The sequence below is a fragment of the Accipiter gentilis genome, chromosome 5, assembly GCF_929443795.1.
Source record: "Accipiter gentilis chromosome 5, bAccGen1.1, whole genome shotgun sequence".
Lineage (NCBI taxonomy): Eukaryota > Metazoa > Chordata > Aves > Accipitriformes > Accipitridae > Astur > Astur gentilis.
Window position 1 is genome coordinate 14,890,397 of NC_064884.1, and position 14,385 is coordinate 14,904,781.

Here is a 14,385-nt window from a genome sequence, read left to right on the forward strand (position 1 = left end):
AGGTGCAATTAAATTAGATTAAATTCTGAGATGCTGAATGCATTACACTGATACAGTGGGAGTTTGATTAACTAACAGTTGTTCAGCATTTCTCAGCATTTGGCCCACTAATTTTGGTATCAGATTGTACTGTAATTCAGCTTTAATTACACCTCATGTCCTCCTGTGCAGTGCTGTGTCACCATGTGCATGTACACTTTTAGCACCAAAGAGACCTTTTCAGCTACAAAAGTCTTCCTGTCATGAGGAAACATCCAGCCCAAGTTTGGCATAAAATATTTAAATCAGATCTGAATGTCCCAATGTGTACTTCACGCACAATTAACCCAGCAGATGCAAATTACTCCCCTGCATTAGAAAAGTAGGTCCCAATATAAAGCAGGCAGAGGATGAAAAGAAAAAAAAAAGGAAAGATTACTTCAAAGATTATTCCTTCTTTAACTTAGTGACTAAACAAACATTTTGCATGTATGCTGTGCAAAATAAAACTCCTTATCAATATTTTAATTAGTCTCTTAGGCCCAATGTAGGAACAGATGAAAGGACAGGATTGCAAACATAGTCTGTAGGACAGGAAAGAGAGAAGTTAGCTAATGGTTATTTTTCTTATCCTCTTGGATAAGCAACACTACCTTAATAGTGGAAAGTAGGACAAGAGCAGAGCCCAGTCAGTGCAAATGAAATAGTCCTTTTAACTATAATGCTAATAAATTGGAGAAAAGCAGGGATGTACACTGAATTTACTACATCTGAACTTTGAAGCATATCACAGAACTGCAGCAAAATTGGATTTCAGATTATTTAATGGTCTTGAGTTCTAAGGTTGTCTGAATCTGAGTCAAGTTGGGTATTTCAAGTCTTGTAACTAGTGTTTGGCAAATCCCTTACACCCTTCTCATCGGGTTGTATCTTGCTGAACCTGAAATGAGACTTCTAGTTTGCAGGATATTTAAGAAAAGGGATCTTCCCTTTCTCTCCCACCCCCAGAGAAAAACTTGTTTTACAAGGAGCTGTACCTGCTTCTTAGACTGAATGCTGATTTTGAAATTAGTAGCACATCACTAGCACATCTGTCTGTGAACACAGGCAATTTTTTTGTGATTCTTACTTCCTACCGTCTCAGATTAAGTACTGCCGTGCTCAAGTCTCGTTGCAGGTTTCTTCTTCAGGAGTTGGGACTCAATGATCTTTACAGGTCCCTTCCATCTCAAGATACTCTGACTCTATATCAGTGTACCTGAGATGTAGGATTCCTGTCTTCGTGTTCCTCTGTGGTGTATAATATTAACCATTTAAGAACAATGATCACGTTATTCATTTGCAATTGGCCCCTGAGTCTTTGTTTCTCTGCATTTGTTTGGGCTTTGTAAACAGTCTTTGCAGTTAAGTCATTAAATACTTGCTTTCACCGTGGCTTCCACTATACGCTTAGTTGTTTCACTATTTTATTAAGTCATGATTCTTTTTTTATGCAAAGACTGTTTTGCATTTTCTCTACAGCATAAGGAGGCTTTAAATAAAAGCAAAGTCTTTTTTGTTTACTGGAATGCCTGCCTGTTCTTTTAGGGCATGTAAAATGTTTTTACTGTGACTAGGAATCAGATTTCATACGGTAATATCCCCTGCACTTTCTAATACTTCAAATTAGTCTGAAACCCAGTCCTAAGTGGCAGACTATATGGAAGAGTCACACAGTAGCAAGCGGTGGAGGATACTTGGCCAACTCGATCACAGTTCCCACTACAATTTTATTGATATTTGAAAGGCAGCAGAGTTCAGTCAGAGCATTCTCTGCAGGAAGGCAATTTGAGTCACAAATCTGTGTAAGGAACCATGTGTTGGTTCCTGTGCCAAGATGTGTGATACTGTGTGATTTGCTGCTGGCTCTGCCTGCTTCCTGGGTAATATAGCAGTTGTCTTTTTTAAACATTAATACTTTCTAATATCATGACCATAAAAGTTTTCTGAGTATCTGGTCCTTCTTCTGCTGTGGTCCCAGTTACACCCAGTTACTCTGGCCTTTGGATCTACCTGTACCTTTTTTCTCCAAATGATGGATGGAGCTGACTCCATCTGGAAACTCTGCATTGAAAATAAATAAATAAGGAATGGGTTTTCCCGAGAACTTCAGCCATGACTTACTTTTAGCTCCCCTGAAGTCCCCTCTAGGTCTCCTTGGGGGTTGATAAGCCAAGTGAAGTCACCATTGAGAGGAGATTTCGTGCAACCTAACTGAAGTGTCTAGTTGCTTGAGGCCCTGTAGATATGAGAAACATCTCCAGACAGTGTTTAGGTGTGATAAATCCTGCTTTGAAACGGCCCACCTTTTTGCATCAGCGATACAAGGAGCTTGGACTAAACTTGGCTGTAACTTAAGTACCTTAGGTGGGTGACAGAGATGAGCTGGAGTGTCTGCCCCTCAACCTTTCAAAAACCTCATCTGAAGAATGAGTCTCTCTTCTTTAACAACATCTGAGCATTTATTTTGACCCATTTTAAAACTGAATCCTCATGTTTTTCTGGCTCTGAAGGCAGTACTGCCTTATGAACATCTTATTAAAGATAATGCTTGACTAACTGCTCCATATCCTTCAGTGTATTTATCACTTCATCATTGATAGGCTCTGGCTTAGTAGTACACTTACCCACATGCACAAAAATAAGCACAGCTCTTTTTGCTGGAGGTACACTCACTCTTTTACACCTCAGTGAATTAGGCCTGTATTAGTTGTACCAATCTCCCACCTCAAAATGCTTTTGTTGGTTTTTGACAGCTGCAGAAAACTCCAGGTAGCTCTATCAGCTGCTTCTGCCTTCACTCCTATCTGTTTTAATATGGGGCTTTCAGGTAGTAGTAATCACCCTGATCTGTTACAAAATTACTCACTTGTGGGTTTTTCATTAGGAGTCCAGCTTTGTTACACAACATGAGCTTTGTTTAGGAGGGCCTTCAGAGAAGCCTCTCCAGAGCATAATGGAGACTGGGGCCGTTAAGGTGCCCTCTTCTTTCACCATCATCAGTGTGTGCAGGAGAGTCTGTTCCGCATTATGCAGAGCCCACATGTGGGGCCACACCTAAAATACTGGCATCAGTCTCTCTGAGCAATATGGTGGCAATTTTTGATTTGCAGAATAAGGTTTAGCTTTCACAGAAGATGGCCCAGATGCTATAAGTTACTGTAGTAGCAGTTGAAACGACTATCTGAAAACAGGTTATTGTGAGGCATATTTTGTATACCATTTATGGAAAAGTAGCATAGCCTGTCAAAACACCCAAAAATAATTATTAAAGGCTAATAAAATATATCTTTCTGTTAGCTTCTTTGCAAAATCATTGAGAGCAATATATTATTATCACAACTCTGGTGATTTAGACTTCTTCATATTGTCTCTTGGGAACATTCCAAAACTTTAATATCATTATTTTTGTGAGTCTTGGGAGATAAGCAAGAGAAGAATACTTGTCAGATTCCCTGCTGACTTAATGAATATAAAGGAAAGATCTTCAGATTCAGATTGTATTAAATACAGGATTTTTCTGTAAATTGACTGTGTTTGTAAAACTGACTTAACGAATATAAAACAAAGATCTTCAGATTCAGGTTGTATTAAATACAGGATTTCTCTGTAAACTGACTGTGTGTATAAAACTGTCTCCACAAAATCAAAGACTGTATTTAAGCCCTCAGAGAAATCCCCCTCACTAGGTTTTTTTCCATTGTTAATTTCAAAACTTTTAATATATATATATTTTTCTTGGCAATTAAAAATGTGAAACCATTTTATTATGAACTCAGTGTTAGAGAAGGTTTTAAAATAACAGTAGTACAGTCAAGAGCATAAATGCAGCCAATTTATTCAGGGTACTTTAGATAAGAGTCCTAATAGTAGAGGTTGGCTTACATCTGTTTTTATAATACACGGTATTGTCCTCGGTGGCTTTGGTCCTCTGTGAAGCAACTTCATTTTTCACAATTTAGCTGCATTCTTTGTAATCTTTTTTTATGATTGTCTTTACATCATCTTCAGCAGCAGTAATAGTTGATCTCCTAGCCTACCTGAGAACCTCTAGCAAAGCTGCTGTTACTTCTCTACAGGTCAAAGAGATTGTGGCACAGCACACTAAAGAGTGGTCTGAGATGATCAATACGCACAGTGCCGAAGAGCAAGAAATCCGTGATTTACACTTGAACCAACAGTGTGAACTACTGAAGAAACTGCTGATTAATGCTCATGAACAACAAACCCAGCAGCTAAAATTTTCACATGACAGGTGAGCAGGGCAGTGCTACCTGATAATGGTCTTGGTTTACGTCTGCTTTGTATAATGGTTTAGTTTCTTGTGTACTGCTAGTTTCTAGTTTCTCCTGTACTGCTGTCAAAGATACTGGGCTGTATGCATGGTAGAAGTAAAAGAAGTTATCTTACAAATTTAGATAGATGCAGGAATGGGCTTCTTAGCTAGGAACTCCATTAAAGGTAGCAGGTGCGATGAACTGGTGGTAGTTTGCATCAACTGTGGATGCTTAGACTTTACCCAGGAACAGAGGCTGGAAACTGAGAAGTATCAAATACGGAAAAATCCTTTGGAGTTGCTAGCGGTTGCGGACTCGTGTTTATAGTATTGGTGATTATAAGAAAGATCTATGAAAATTAAGATCATAAAAACAAACGGGTAGCACAGTAAGCTACATTAGACTGACATATTATCTTCATACAATACCCTGTTGTAATCACTGGGAATACAGAAGATATTGGCACGACACTGCTGTCTTGTTGCTTTTATAATTAACCATCCAGCCCACCTGAAATTAAATAAAATTAAATACACATTGTATCTACAATGGCAGCAAGTAAAGGAATCATCTTTTTTGTGCTATCATCTGTTGTGCAAAGCAGCCTAAAAGCATACGAATACAAAATGTGTGTGTGTGTACATCCATACATATATATTCATACATCTATATATTCATATATAATTGTCCTCAGCATCTTTCACATAAAAAGCATGGGGAAAAAGGAATTAATAAATCATATTTGAAGAAGGAATTGAAATGATTTTTTTTAAATTCGTGAGTGAAAAAACAGCTTATCTTTGCATCAGAGAGAACACATACTGGGAACTGCAAGCTTTCCATCCAACAGAGAATTGTCCCAGCAAAAGGCTTTTAGTGAGCTCATCTTTATGTTAATCTGTGTTAACTCATCTCTTCAAGCTGTCCTGCAATACATACCCAGTCAAAAATGAAGTCCAAAACTTGTTAAATTATAATACAAATGCATCATTCAAAAGATAATAGCCAGAGGGAGGTGCAGTACTTGGTACTGTATCTCTAAATCATGCCTGCCTGCATCAGCCCAGAGAAATCACATCACTTTTTTTTAAACAGTCCTGTTTTTTGTCCTGTTTGAAATTTCACTACAATGCTTGCAAGATAATTTACTAATATATAGCCTGTGAAAGTAGGTTTTTGTTTTCTTTTCCTTACATATTTCCTTATTCTTTTAACTTTGCTAAAGGCTGTCATTGTAGCTATCTATTATATCTATACTAGGGTGAAGTTTAAATTTTTTCTTTTTAAAGCTTTTTCTTACAGTTTTTGTCTTTTGGTTTAGAATTTCTGTACCTCTACATTGTTTAAAGAGCCCTATATTGTCTCTTGTAAACAGTTCTTATATTCTTAGTAATGGATCTTTCTCTCATATTACCAATCGCTTGTGTTCAGTTCATATATTTGTCTGTTTTCAGAGCAACTAAAAAACAGACCTGAAAATCTACATCCTGATAAATACTGAGAACTTTTTTTCTCAGCTGTCCCAGAAGTAACAACCTTCAAAATTCTTTCTGCTTTATTCATGGCAATTTAGCCTGTTTCTGCTTATTTGGGAATTTGTGTGTAACCCCTAAATGTGCAGACTGGGGACTTTCCTGTTTAAAACAAATTTAAGACTGTGTCTGAATCTATGAATATTTCAGAAGAATTTGGAATGTGAAATATTGAAATGTGAATAATAATGCCCCAAAGAGACCTTACACTTAATAATTTGTGAACTTTTTTATAGAATGTATTGTGTATAGGAATACGGATGCATTTATCTGTATAGGTGTATGTAATAGCCAAGAGACAACTCAGGTAACCATAGGGGAAAAAAGGATCTATCTGAGAGCAGCGTGGGAGGTGGACCATGCTCTCAGCATGCTGTTCTCACTGCTTCCTTCTTTGTGAGCGGAGGTAATGAGTTAGCTATCACAACAGAGGACACAGGGCTACTAGGAAAGCTGAGTAATCTAAAATGATGTAGTTATCTGCTGTAGGGTAGATGCTTTCCCTCCATGTGCAGTACAAAAAGCAATTGCAGTTTGTGCTTTGAGCTCATTTAAAAACAAAGCAGAAGATAGCAGATACTACTAAAAATCTGAAGCTTATTGAACTCGAGGGGTGCTGTGCCCCCTGCGTCCCCAGACTGGGTTAGCTTGACTGACTTGGATGTAGCGAGCTTGCAGCATTTCAGAAATTGGGAAAGTGAATATGTTATTCGCAAGCATTATGTACTCCAGATAAAATAACATGAGAAAGAAAGAAAAATTATGTGTGGTGGGGTATTTTAATAGAAGAGATTTCTAGTCAAACAATACTGGCGACATAAAATAACATGTTAATGCACTTTAATGTCATCTAAATCTATGTGTAAATTCCAAGGATAGACTTAAAGTTAAGTATCCCTTTAAAAGATGTGTTTGTACAAATTTCAGAGTTGCAGTCAGTATGATACAATAGGAAATCAGCAGTTGAATCTTGCAGCTCATGTGCCACGTATTTCAGAATCCTTTTTTTCTTTAACATCCTGTTCTTCCAGTGAACTCTGGCTATGGGCATCACCACCGCTTCGGAGCAGGAGGGCATTCTTTAACAGTGGCGTAGCGCTGCCAGCCAGGGCGGCACGGCCTGAACTTGAGACTGGAAGTGAAGCCCCACGCCAGGTGGTTGAGCAGTGAACTGACACTAGAACTTTGGCCCTGTCCTTGAGAAGCGCTATTTAGAAACAAGGAGTGGTCTCTAGAAGTGCTTCTTGATGATTTTAAAAGGAAGATAAGATTATTCTTGTCTTCTGTTAATAATACCTTTTATTTCTTGCAAGTGGTGAAAACCCAACACACCCAGAAAGACCCAACAGCAGTGCGATTCAGAGCTAGATTATAGTTTGCAGAATAGGGAAACAGTGGCATATAGATGTGTTGGCTTTTTCAACCATATCCGTGGCCAAAGCCTCATTTTGAAATCATCAAGAGATGCACAGTAGTCCTCTAATCCTCTTAACTTCTTTCACTCTAAAATTATATCTAATGCAAATAGGCTAAATCAATTTGAACACCTACACTTAACTTTTTGCATACGCTTGAGCCCAGTAATAAAAATAAATTATTTCAGTAATTTGGTGGGTTGACCCTGGCTGGAGGCCAGGTGCCCACCAAAGCCGCTCTATCACTCCCCCCTCAGTTGGACAGGGGGAGAGAAAATACAACAAAAAGCTTGTGGGTCGAGATAAGGGCAGGAGAGATCACTCACCCATTACTGTCACGGGCAAAACAGACTCGATTTGGGGAAAATTAATTTAATTTATTACCAATGAAATCAGCGTAGGAAAATAAGAAATAAAACCAAATCTTAAAACACCTTCCACCCAGCCCTCCCTTCTTCCCAGGCTTAACTTTATTCCTGATTTTCTCTACCTCCTCCCCCACAGTGGCACAGGAGGACAGGGAAGGGGGGGGGGGGGGGGGGGGTTCTTGAAAATTACTTCAAATTCGGTATAGAAAATAAAAGCTTTTATTTGGAGAATGGGCTGTTGGAATGAAATGTGCTTTCAATGCAACACTTTTTAGAACCCAGTCTTAGTTTTTGCTGTGATACCACTGCATTTAAATCTGTATTCAGGAAATGTTTCACCTTATGAACTCTTGCAAGAGAAAAAAAACCACTGCATTTCTTTAACAAAAAAATTTAACCTCTGGAAAATGTAAGTTGTGGAACAAAGTTTTCTCATGCTGCTTAATGATTAATGTCTTTTAGAGATGAAAGAAAGCTAAAAAAGATTCAGAGGCAACTTTTCATTAAATTAAGCACTGTGTTCTGTGCCACACCCCTCCTCTTCTGTGCATACAAACTACTTAGAATTTTGGGTTAATAAGTACGATAATGGTTTAGCACTCTACTTGTAAAGTTCATGTCCAGAAAAAGAGACTAAGGCACTGCTTTGGCTTGCAATGGGTGACTTTTAGATGCTTATGTGCTACTGGGGACTTTACAATTTGTTATTCGCTGCCTAATTTCCATATATAATTCCTGCTTAAATAAACACTCTTAAGATCAGGAGCTGCAAGAGGTGGAATGCTAAGCAGGCAGAAAGCAAGAGCTAGCCTTCAGGGACGGCCTTTTTGGAGCTTGGCTGGCTTATGTGTCACCAAAAGCCTTCTGCTCACTCACAGTTCATAAGCCATTTCTGAAAGTCAGCATCTGTGCTGTTATTTTCAACAAAGGATCAATCTCTTTTTCTTTTTGAAACAACGGGATATTTATTTATTTATTTTCTGTTTTTCTACTGCACTGGCTGAAACACTGAAGAGGTCTTCCAAGTCGTGAGTCAAACCACACCACTCAGGACATTAGCCCTGGAAGGTGATTGCCACCCTCCTGTTAAAGCTATCTTGTTTCACAGGAGAGGCTACGAGGTTCACTGAGTCAGAAAGAGAAACTGAACATAAGTTTGACCATGGTCTAAGACACAGGCCCAAAGTAGAAGTCTTAAAAGGAAGTCTGTCAGCTCATACCACAACTGGCAAATATTACTACGATTCATATTGCAGTCGTGTTCTGAGTGCAGGATTTATAAATTTTTTAGGCAGTTCTAAAAGACAAATTGCATTTTCTCAATGGCTGATAGTAGCTTACACTCAGACAATTCTTATGTACTAGGGAGAAAAGAGAGTATTTTATACCCTTTTGTAACATTCAAAGTGTAAAAATGCTTTAAACTGATCTTTCAGATTATATTCTCTGGAGCAAATGGAGATTTCGGAATGCTTGCTCAAATTGTGTGAAGTCTGCCCAAAGGAAGGCAGTTTTTGTATGGTTTGTTCTTTCTTCTTCCTTAATGCTTCAGGGACAAAATTAACCACAGTGTAGAGCAGTATCAGGAAACCAACCTCAAAAATAATTGCATCTTAGGCATTAATGACTTTCTTTGGTTCTGTCTAGGGAAAGCAAGGAAATGCGTGCCAACCAGGCTAAAATATCTATGGAAAACAGCAAAGCCATAAGCCAAGACAAATCTATCAAAAATAAAGCTGAAAGAGAGAGGTAAGTATCAGATCTCCCTTCCTGAGAAGGGAAGAATGCTGTCAAAGGCTGACAGGTGAACTCATGGATTAATTTTATTAGAACTATGCTTTTATGTATGGAAACAATGTTTAATGATTGTGCCGAATATATTTTTAGATGACCATTTTAGGAAAAATGTTGCTTTTCTTGTATTTATCCTTTCAATAAATGTAATGCCCTGATCAGGGAAATAGAAAGGTTCCTTATACTCATCAGCTGTGACTGATCTAGGTCTAATCACACGATTAAATTGAAACACATCTGTAAGTTTTAATTATTGTACTTAAAGTGCATTATACTTTTCTGCTGTTGCTTTTTAAATTAAATGAGGGCTAATACTGAAAAGGGAGTCTGAGGTTTGGTTCTAGTTGTAGTTAGAATAACTGGAGAGGCAGCATCACTAAAACGACAGGAGATGGTGCAAAAGAAAGCCTTTCTCCCTCATCTACAACTCCATCTACATGGGGGAGAGGTGAAACAGAAGGAAGGGGTGCTAAGTGATGATAATCAGCAGAGCAGATGATGGAAGATAGGAGTGAAGAAGCATGAGATATACTCCACAACAGCACACATGTTGCTTCTCCACTCCTGAACTGAACTGCAGCTCTCCCCCTCACTATGTGCTGGCATTGGAGACCTGGCCAGCACCCAGGCTCAGCAAAGCAAGGACACTGCTGCATTTGCAAAAGTGGGTTATTCACAGCTTGTTTAGGGATGACAGCCTTAATTGACTTGAGAGACGAGAGAGACACATGACAGTACGAGAGACACACATGACAGTACTAGCTACTGAGACTTTTTGGAGGACTGATCTGTGTTATAGCTATTTTAAGTTTCTTCTAGTTATCCTAAAAGTTTCCAATTAAATAGACAAAAGCAGAGTCTATGTAATGATGTCTCACAAGCCTTCAGGGTTTCCCCTTCACTTTGGGCTTGCCATCTGGCTCATTCTTTCCTCTTTTACATTCCTTCCTTGGCACTGGGCTATTTTGGTCAGAAGGCTTGAATTTGTTCCCACTGAACTAAGTCCCTGGAGTGTTACACATTCATAGCTCATCAGGAAGACGAGTTGTCGGAGCCCTTGGTAACTGTATGCGTAGTTAATGTAAGACCTCCATTAATGACTCCAAGATAAATCTGTTCCCAGATATGAAAGCAGGCTGAATGCAGGTTTTCAGGCTTTGCGATTAGTCTGATTCAGCTCTTTGAACTATTTTTGGTATATTTCATGATGGAAATCTTAGGAAGAGACACTTAGCAGTTAGGTATTTTATGTAAATATTAATTGTATACTTATCTTTTTGCTTAAATAACAGCTTTAAGAACCTTACAGCACTGGTAAGCTGTAACTTTACTGATGATCATCAGATGATTTTTCCATTACTACTGTTAAGAGATGTAGGACTTTTTATATACCAAAATAAATTGAGAGCAGAGTGCAGTAAGTGATACATAAATGAATTAAACATTTTTTTTTAAGTTCTGTCAACCGCTCTTGAGTAAGGGAAAAAGCAAACTTCATTCACAACAGTCTTGGTCTTTTTTTTTTTTTTTTTCCAAGTCTTCCATCATACTGTCAATGTACTTGGAAACCTTTAAGTGTAAAGGTGCATAGGCAGAGGAGCGTACAAATTGCCATTAGTCCCACATGGTACAGACAATGAGAAACCAAAATATACCTTATGAGTTTGTGATTCTCTCTGTTTTAGCTTTTGGGTTTCTTTTTTTCTAATGAGTCTTCATAGACAACATTTGCATCTTTTTAGGCGAGTCAGAGAACTGAACAGCAGCAACACAAAAAAGTTCCTGGAAGAAAGAAAAAGGGTAACTATAACCTTGGCAAAAATCACTAGGCACTATTTCTGAATATTCATTTTAATTTCTCTGTGATGAGAATCCAGTTCTAGTAAACTAACAGATGTTTGTCCTTGCTTTGTTCCACATACTTGTAGTGTAAAAGATCTAACATCTATAGAAGAGTAAGCTATTTTAAATTAACAACTATTCATTATTGTGTATTTTCTACTTTTATGTAATATATATAATATAAATAAGTTATATTAATAGCTTTTCTTAAGATTGGGTGATATAATAGGCCTCCTGTGATGTTTTCTGCCATCCAAATGGGGCAAAACAGTGTATGTATGTGTATGTTTCAACTAAGTTTTTATTTTACTTGTTAATAATGTGCTACATTTCCCCCCGTTATTTTCTCATGCTTACAGCTGGCAATGAAGCAGTCAAAAGAAATGGATCAGTTGAAAAAAGTTCAACTTGAGCATTTAGAAGTCTTGGAGAAGCAGAATGAGCAGGTATCTTATTTTAAAGGCTTAAAAGAAAAAACAAGCTAGTTAAAACAGAATCAGGCTGAGTAGAACGCTTCTGAATGTAAGTCATTACCGAACATGGGAAAATTACCTTGTTCGTGGTCACTCACCTACTTGGGGAGTTAAAATGAAGAGGTGAGGTGAATGATAAAGAACCAGATCTGTTTCAGATAAGCATGTGAAAGCTAGACTGCTTAAGCTAGAGTCTGTCCTTTCTGCTGTTCAGCCACACTGATACTTATTAGCTAGATATGACAGTCATAAAAGGCCCAACATATCCATTTTAATTACTTCTAAAAAATACCTCAAGCAAATCTGTTTCCTTAATATTGGAACTTATATTTCTAGTGCTGATTGGAAAATAGAGGTGAAATATGTGCACAGAGCATCTCTGAACTCTAAGAGACAGTTAGTTTGGACTGGATTCGAGAGATTTATAGTAGCATGGGGACTTTTATCTGTACTAGTACACCCTTTGCTAATTAAAATACCTTATTATTTTCTGCTAGTTTATAAGCTTTTTTTTTTTTTAATTGAAAAACTTCTAATCTTATTTCTGGTAGAAGCAACACTATGTTCTGAGCAGTTCCCTTGCTGAATAGTTGAGCCAGCAGAGCTGTAATAATTGCATGGACTTGCAGTACTGCACTTCCACAAATGTAAATTGCAAGGGGAATATACCCAGCAGTTCAGTGAGATGAGAGAGAAGAGATGCGTTTAATACCCATTACTCTCAAGGGTTCTGTACTTACTTTGTTTATTAAACATTCAGAACTTGAACTCTCTGGCAGACATTATAGTATGAATTAAAGCCATCTTGCAGAGGTGGAGGGAAGAAAAGAGTACATGCAAATCAAGTATTTCCACTGGCAGGAGAGTCCTACGGCCCCAAAAGCTGCAGCCTGGTTAACTTCTAGGGGGGGTGACAACATGTAGGATTGCAGGCAGCTGCTACCGCTGAGCCCCAGCCACCATGGCTCTGTCTTCTGATCGTTCCACCTCCCTTCTGGACAACAACCAAAATTCCTAGTCTGTTCCCTCACAGGATTTCTGTAGACACCATCTCTAACATCCAGCATGAATGGATCTGTCAGTCAGTCTGCTCCTGAGCAATATTTGCCCGTGATCAAAAGGCAGGGGAAGCAATTGGGCTACAGTGGATCTGTAGCATCACTGTAGAGAACTCCCTGTAAACTGTGCTAGTTGACAACAAATGGTGAGAGAGAGGTGTTATCAGTGGTTTCTTTCCATTGGCTTCAGAGGGCTTTGGATCCAATTTTTAAAAACGTAAGGACAAGAGGGAATTACTATAGTTGTGCTTTTAATCACAATGTGATAAATATGTCACGTATAAGGGGGGGGGAGATTGCTGGGAAATAAGTGTGAGTCATTAAATGAGTCACTTGTTTCAGCAATTAGATACTTCCCTTACCTGGGGTACAGCTTCAGCTGCTGAGAGATGGTAGCAGCCTACGTGAGCTTGCTCATACTCCATTTCAGTGCAGAGATGAAGTCAGCTTAAATCATCAGTGATTAAATGGAGTAAGATCATTCACGTGCTGGTTATCACTTTTGTGGGGGCATGTGGTGGCCTCCACCACAGGGGTAGTCCTTAACAACTTTTTAACTCACTCTAATTTGATCCGTCAGAGCATATATTTTTATACCTGCTGTTTTGACCACTTCCTTTTAGCCCCAAAAGCGCACAAGTGCAAACCCCCAGCTGGATCTGGTTTCGTTGTTATACACATTGATGTATGAAAGCTAGTTGGATCAAGATAAAGGTGGTATTTGTTTAATGAGAATTTCAAAACATGATTTTTTTTTTTTTCCTGATCAAACAAGAGAAGAAATTTTTTAATACAAGTATACAATGCAGAAAAGTAGAATTATGGGTGGAAACAGCCTTCAATACAAACTGTTATGAATTTAAATTTGTTTTGTTTTATGTATGTTTTTCTTGCATTAGTTTTTCAATCTCACTTCAGTTTTCATTCATTTAATTTGCTTCTTGTTGTATTACTCAATTTTGACATTATTATTTTTGTACAAACAGCTTTTGAAATCCTGTCATGCAGTGTCTCAAACACAAGGTAGGATGGACGTATAAGCAAACTATTATTTCAGTGTGCTTTCCTTCTAAATTAAATCATTATCATTGGAGCCTTCCTTGTAAATGCAACCATTGGGAAGTACCATTGACATAGTGAACACAATGTTAATCTTGTTTGCACACCGATATTTGAGCCAGACACAATAGTAACAGTATTTTTGTGCTTTAGCATCTCAAATTCAGATGCATACGAACAGTGATGTGCAGAGGAAATATTTAGAGATTAACCGGTATTGTACATTAGCTGTCGTTACTGAAAGATACGCTTAAGAGTTCTAATCTGTGTCTGTGAGAAGTGTCTTTTGATCTAAGAAAACTATTTTAGTGTTAACATACATATGATTAACTGCTAATGCTGATAGTCAGACAAAGGGTATCCACATATATTAGTATGGTAATAAAATAAGTAATTCCACACTAAGAACAGCAAGATATAGACTGGATGGCCAGAAATAGCTTTTTAGTGTCTGAAGAAGAGAGGCTTCCAGCGCTTTAAAATTCACTTCAAAATCCAACACGTTACAAGGTATGGCAATTATACTTACCATGTGGCTGTGCTGTTGTG

General features: G+C 38.1%; 1 protein-coding gene across 6 annotated transcripts in view; it reads left to right on the forward strand.

Annotated features, from left to right (window-relative positions):
- Positions 1-14,385, forward strand: part of PLCB4 (phospholipase C beta 4) — a 213,693-nt gene that overhangs the window by 195,197 nt on the left and 4,111 nt on the right. For 3 of the 6 annotated variants that reach the window (XM_049800913.1, XM_049800914.1, XM_049800912.1), the window contains 5 exons: positions 4,098-4,273; positions 9,258-9,359; positions 11,147-11,204; positions 11,606-11,692; positions 13,764-13,800. In XM_049800913.1, coding sequence (XP_049656870.1) covers positions 4,098-4,273; positions 9,258-9,359; positions 11,147-11,204; positions 11,606-11,692; positions 13,764-13,800 — 460 coding nt within the window. Of the gene's footprint in view, positions 1-4,097; positions 4,274-9,257; positions 9,360-11,146; positions 11,205-11,605; positions 11,693-13,763; positions 13,801-14,385 lie in introns of those variants that run through there. The other 3 variants (XM_049800916.1, XM_049800917.1, XR_007506075.1) reach the window with 2 other exon arrangements.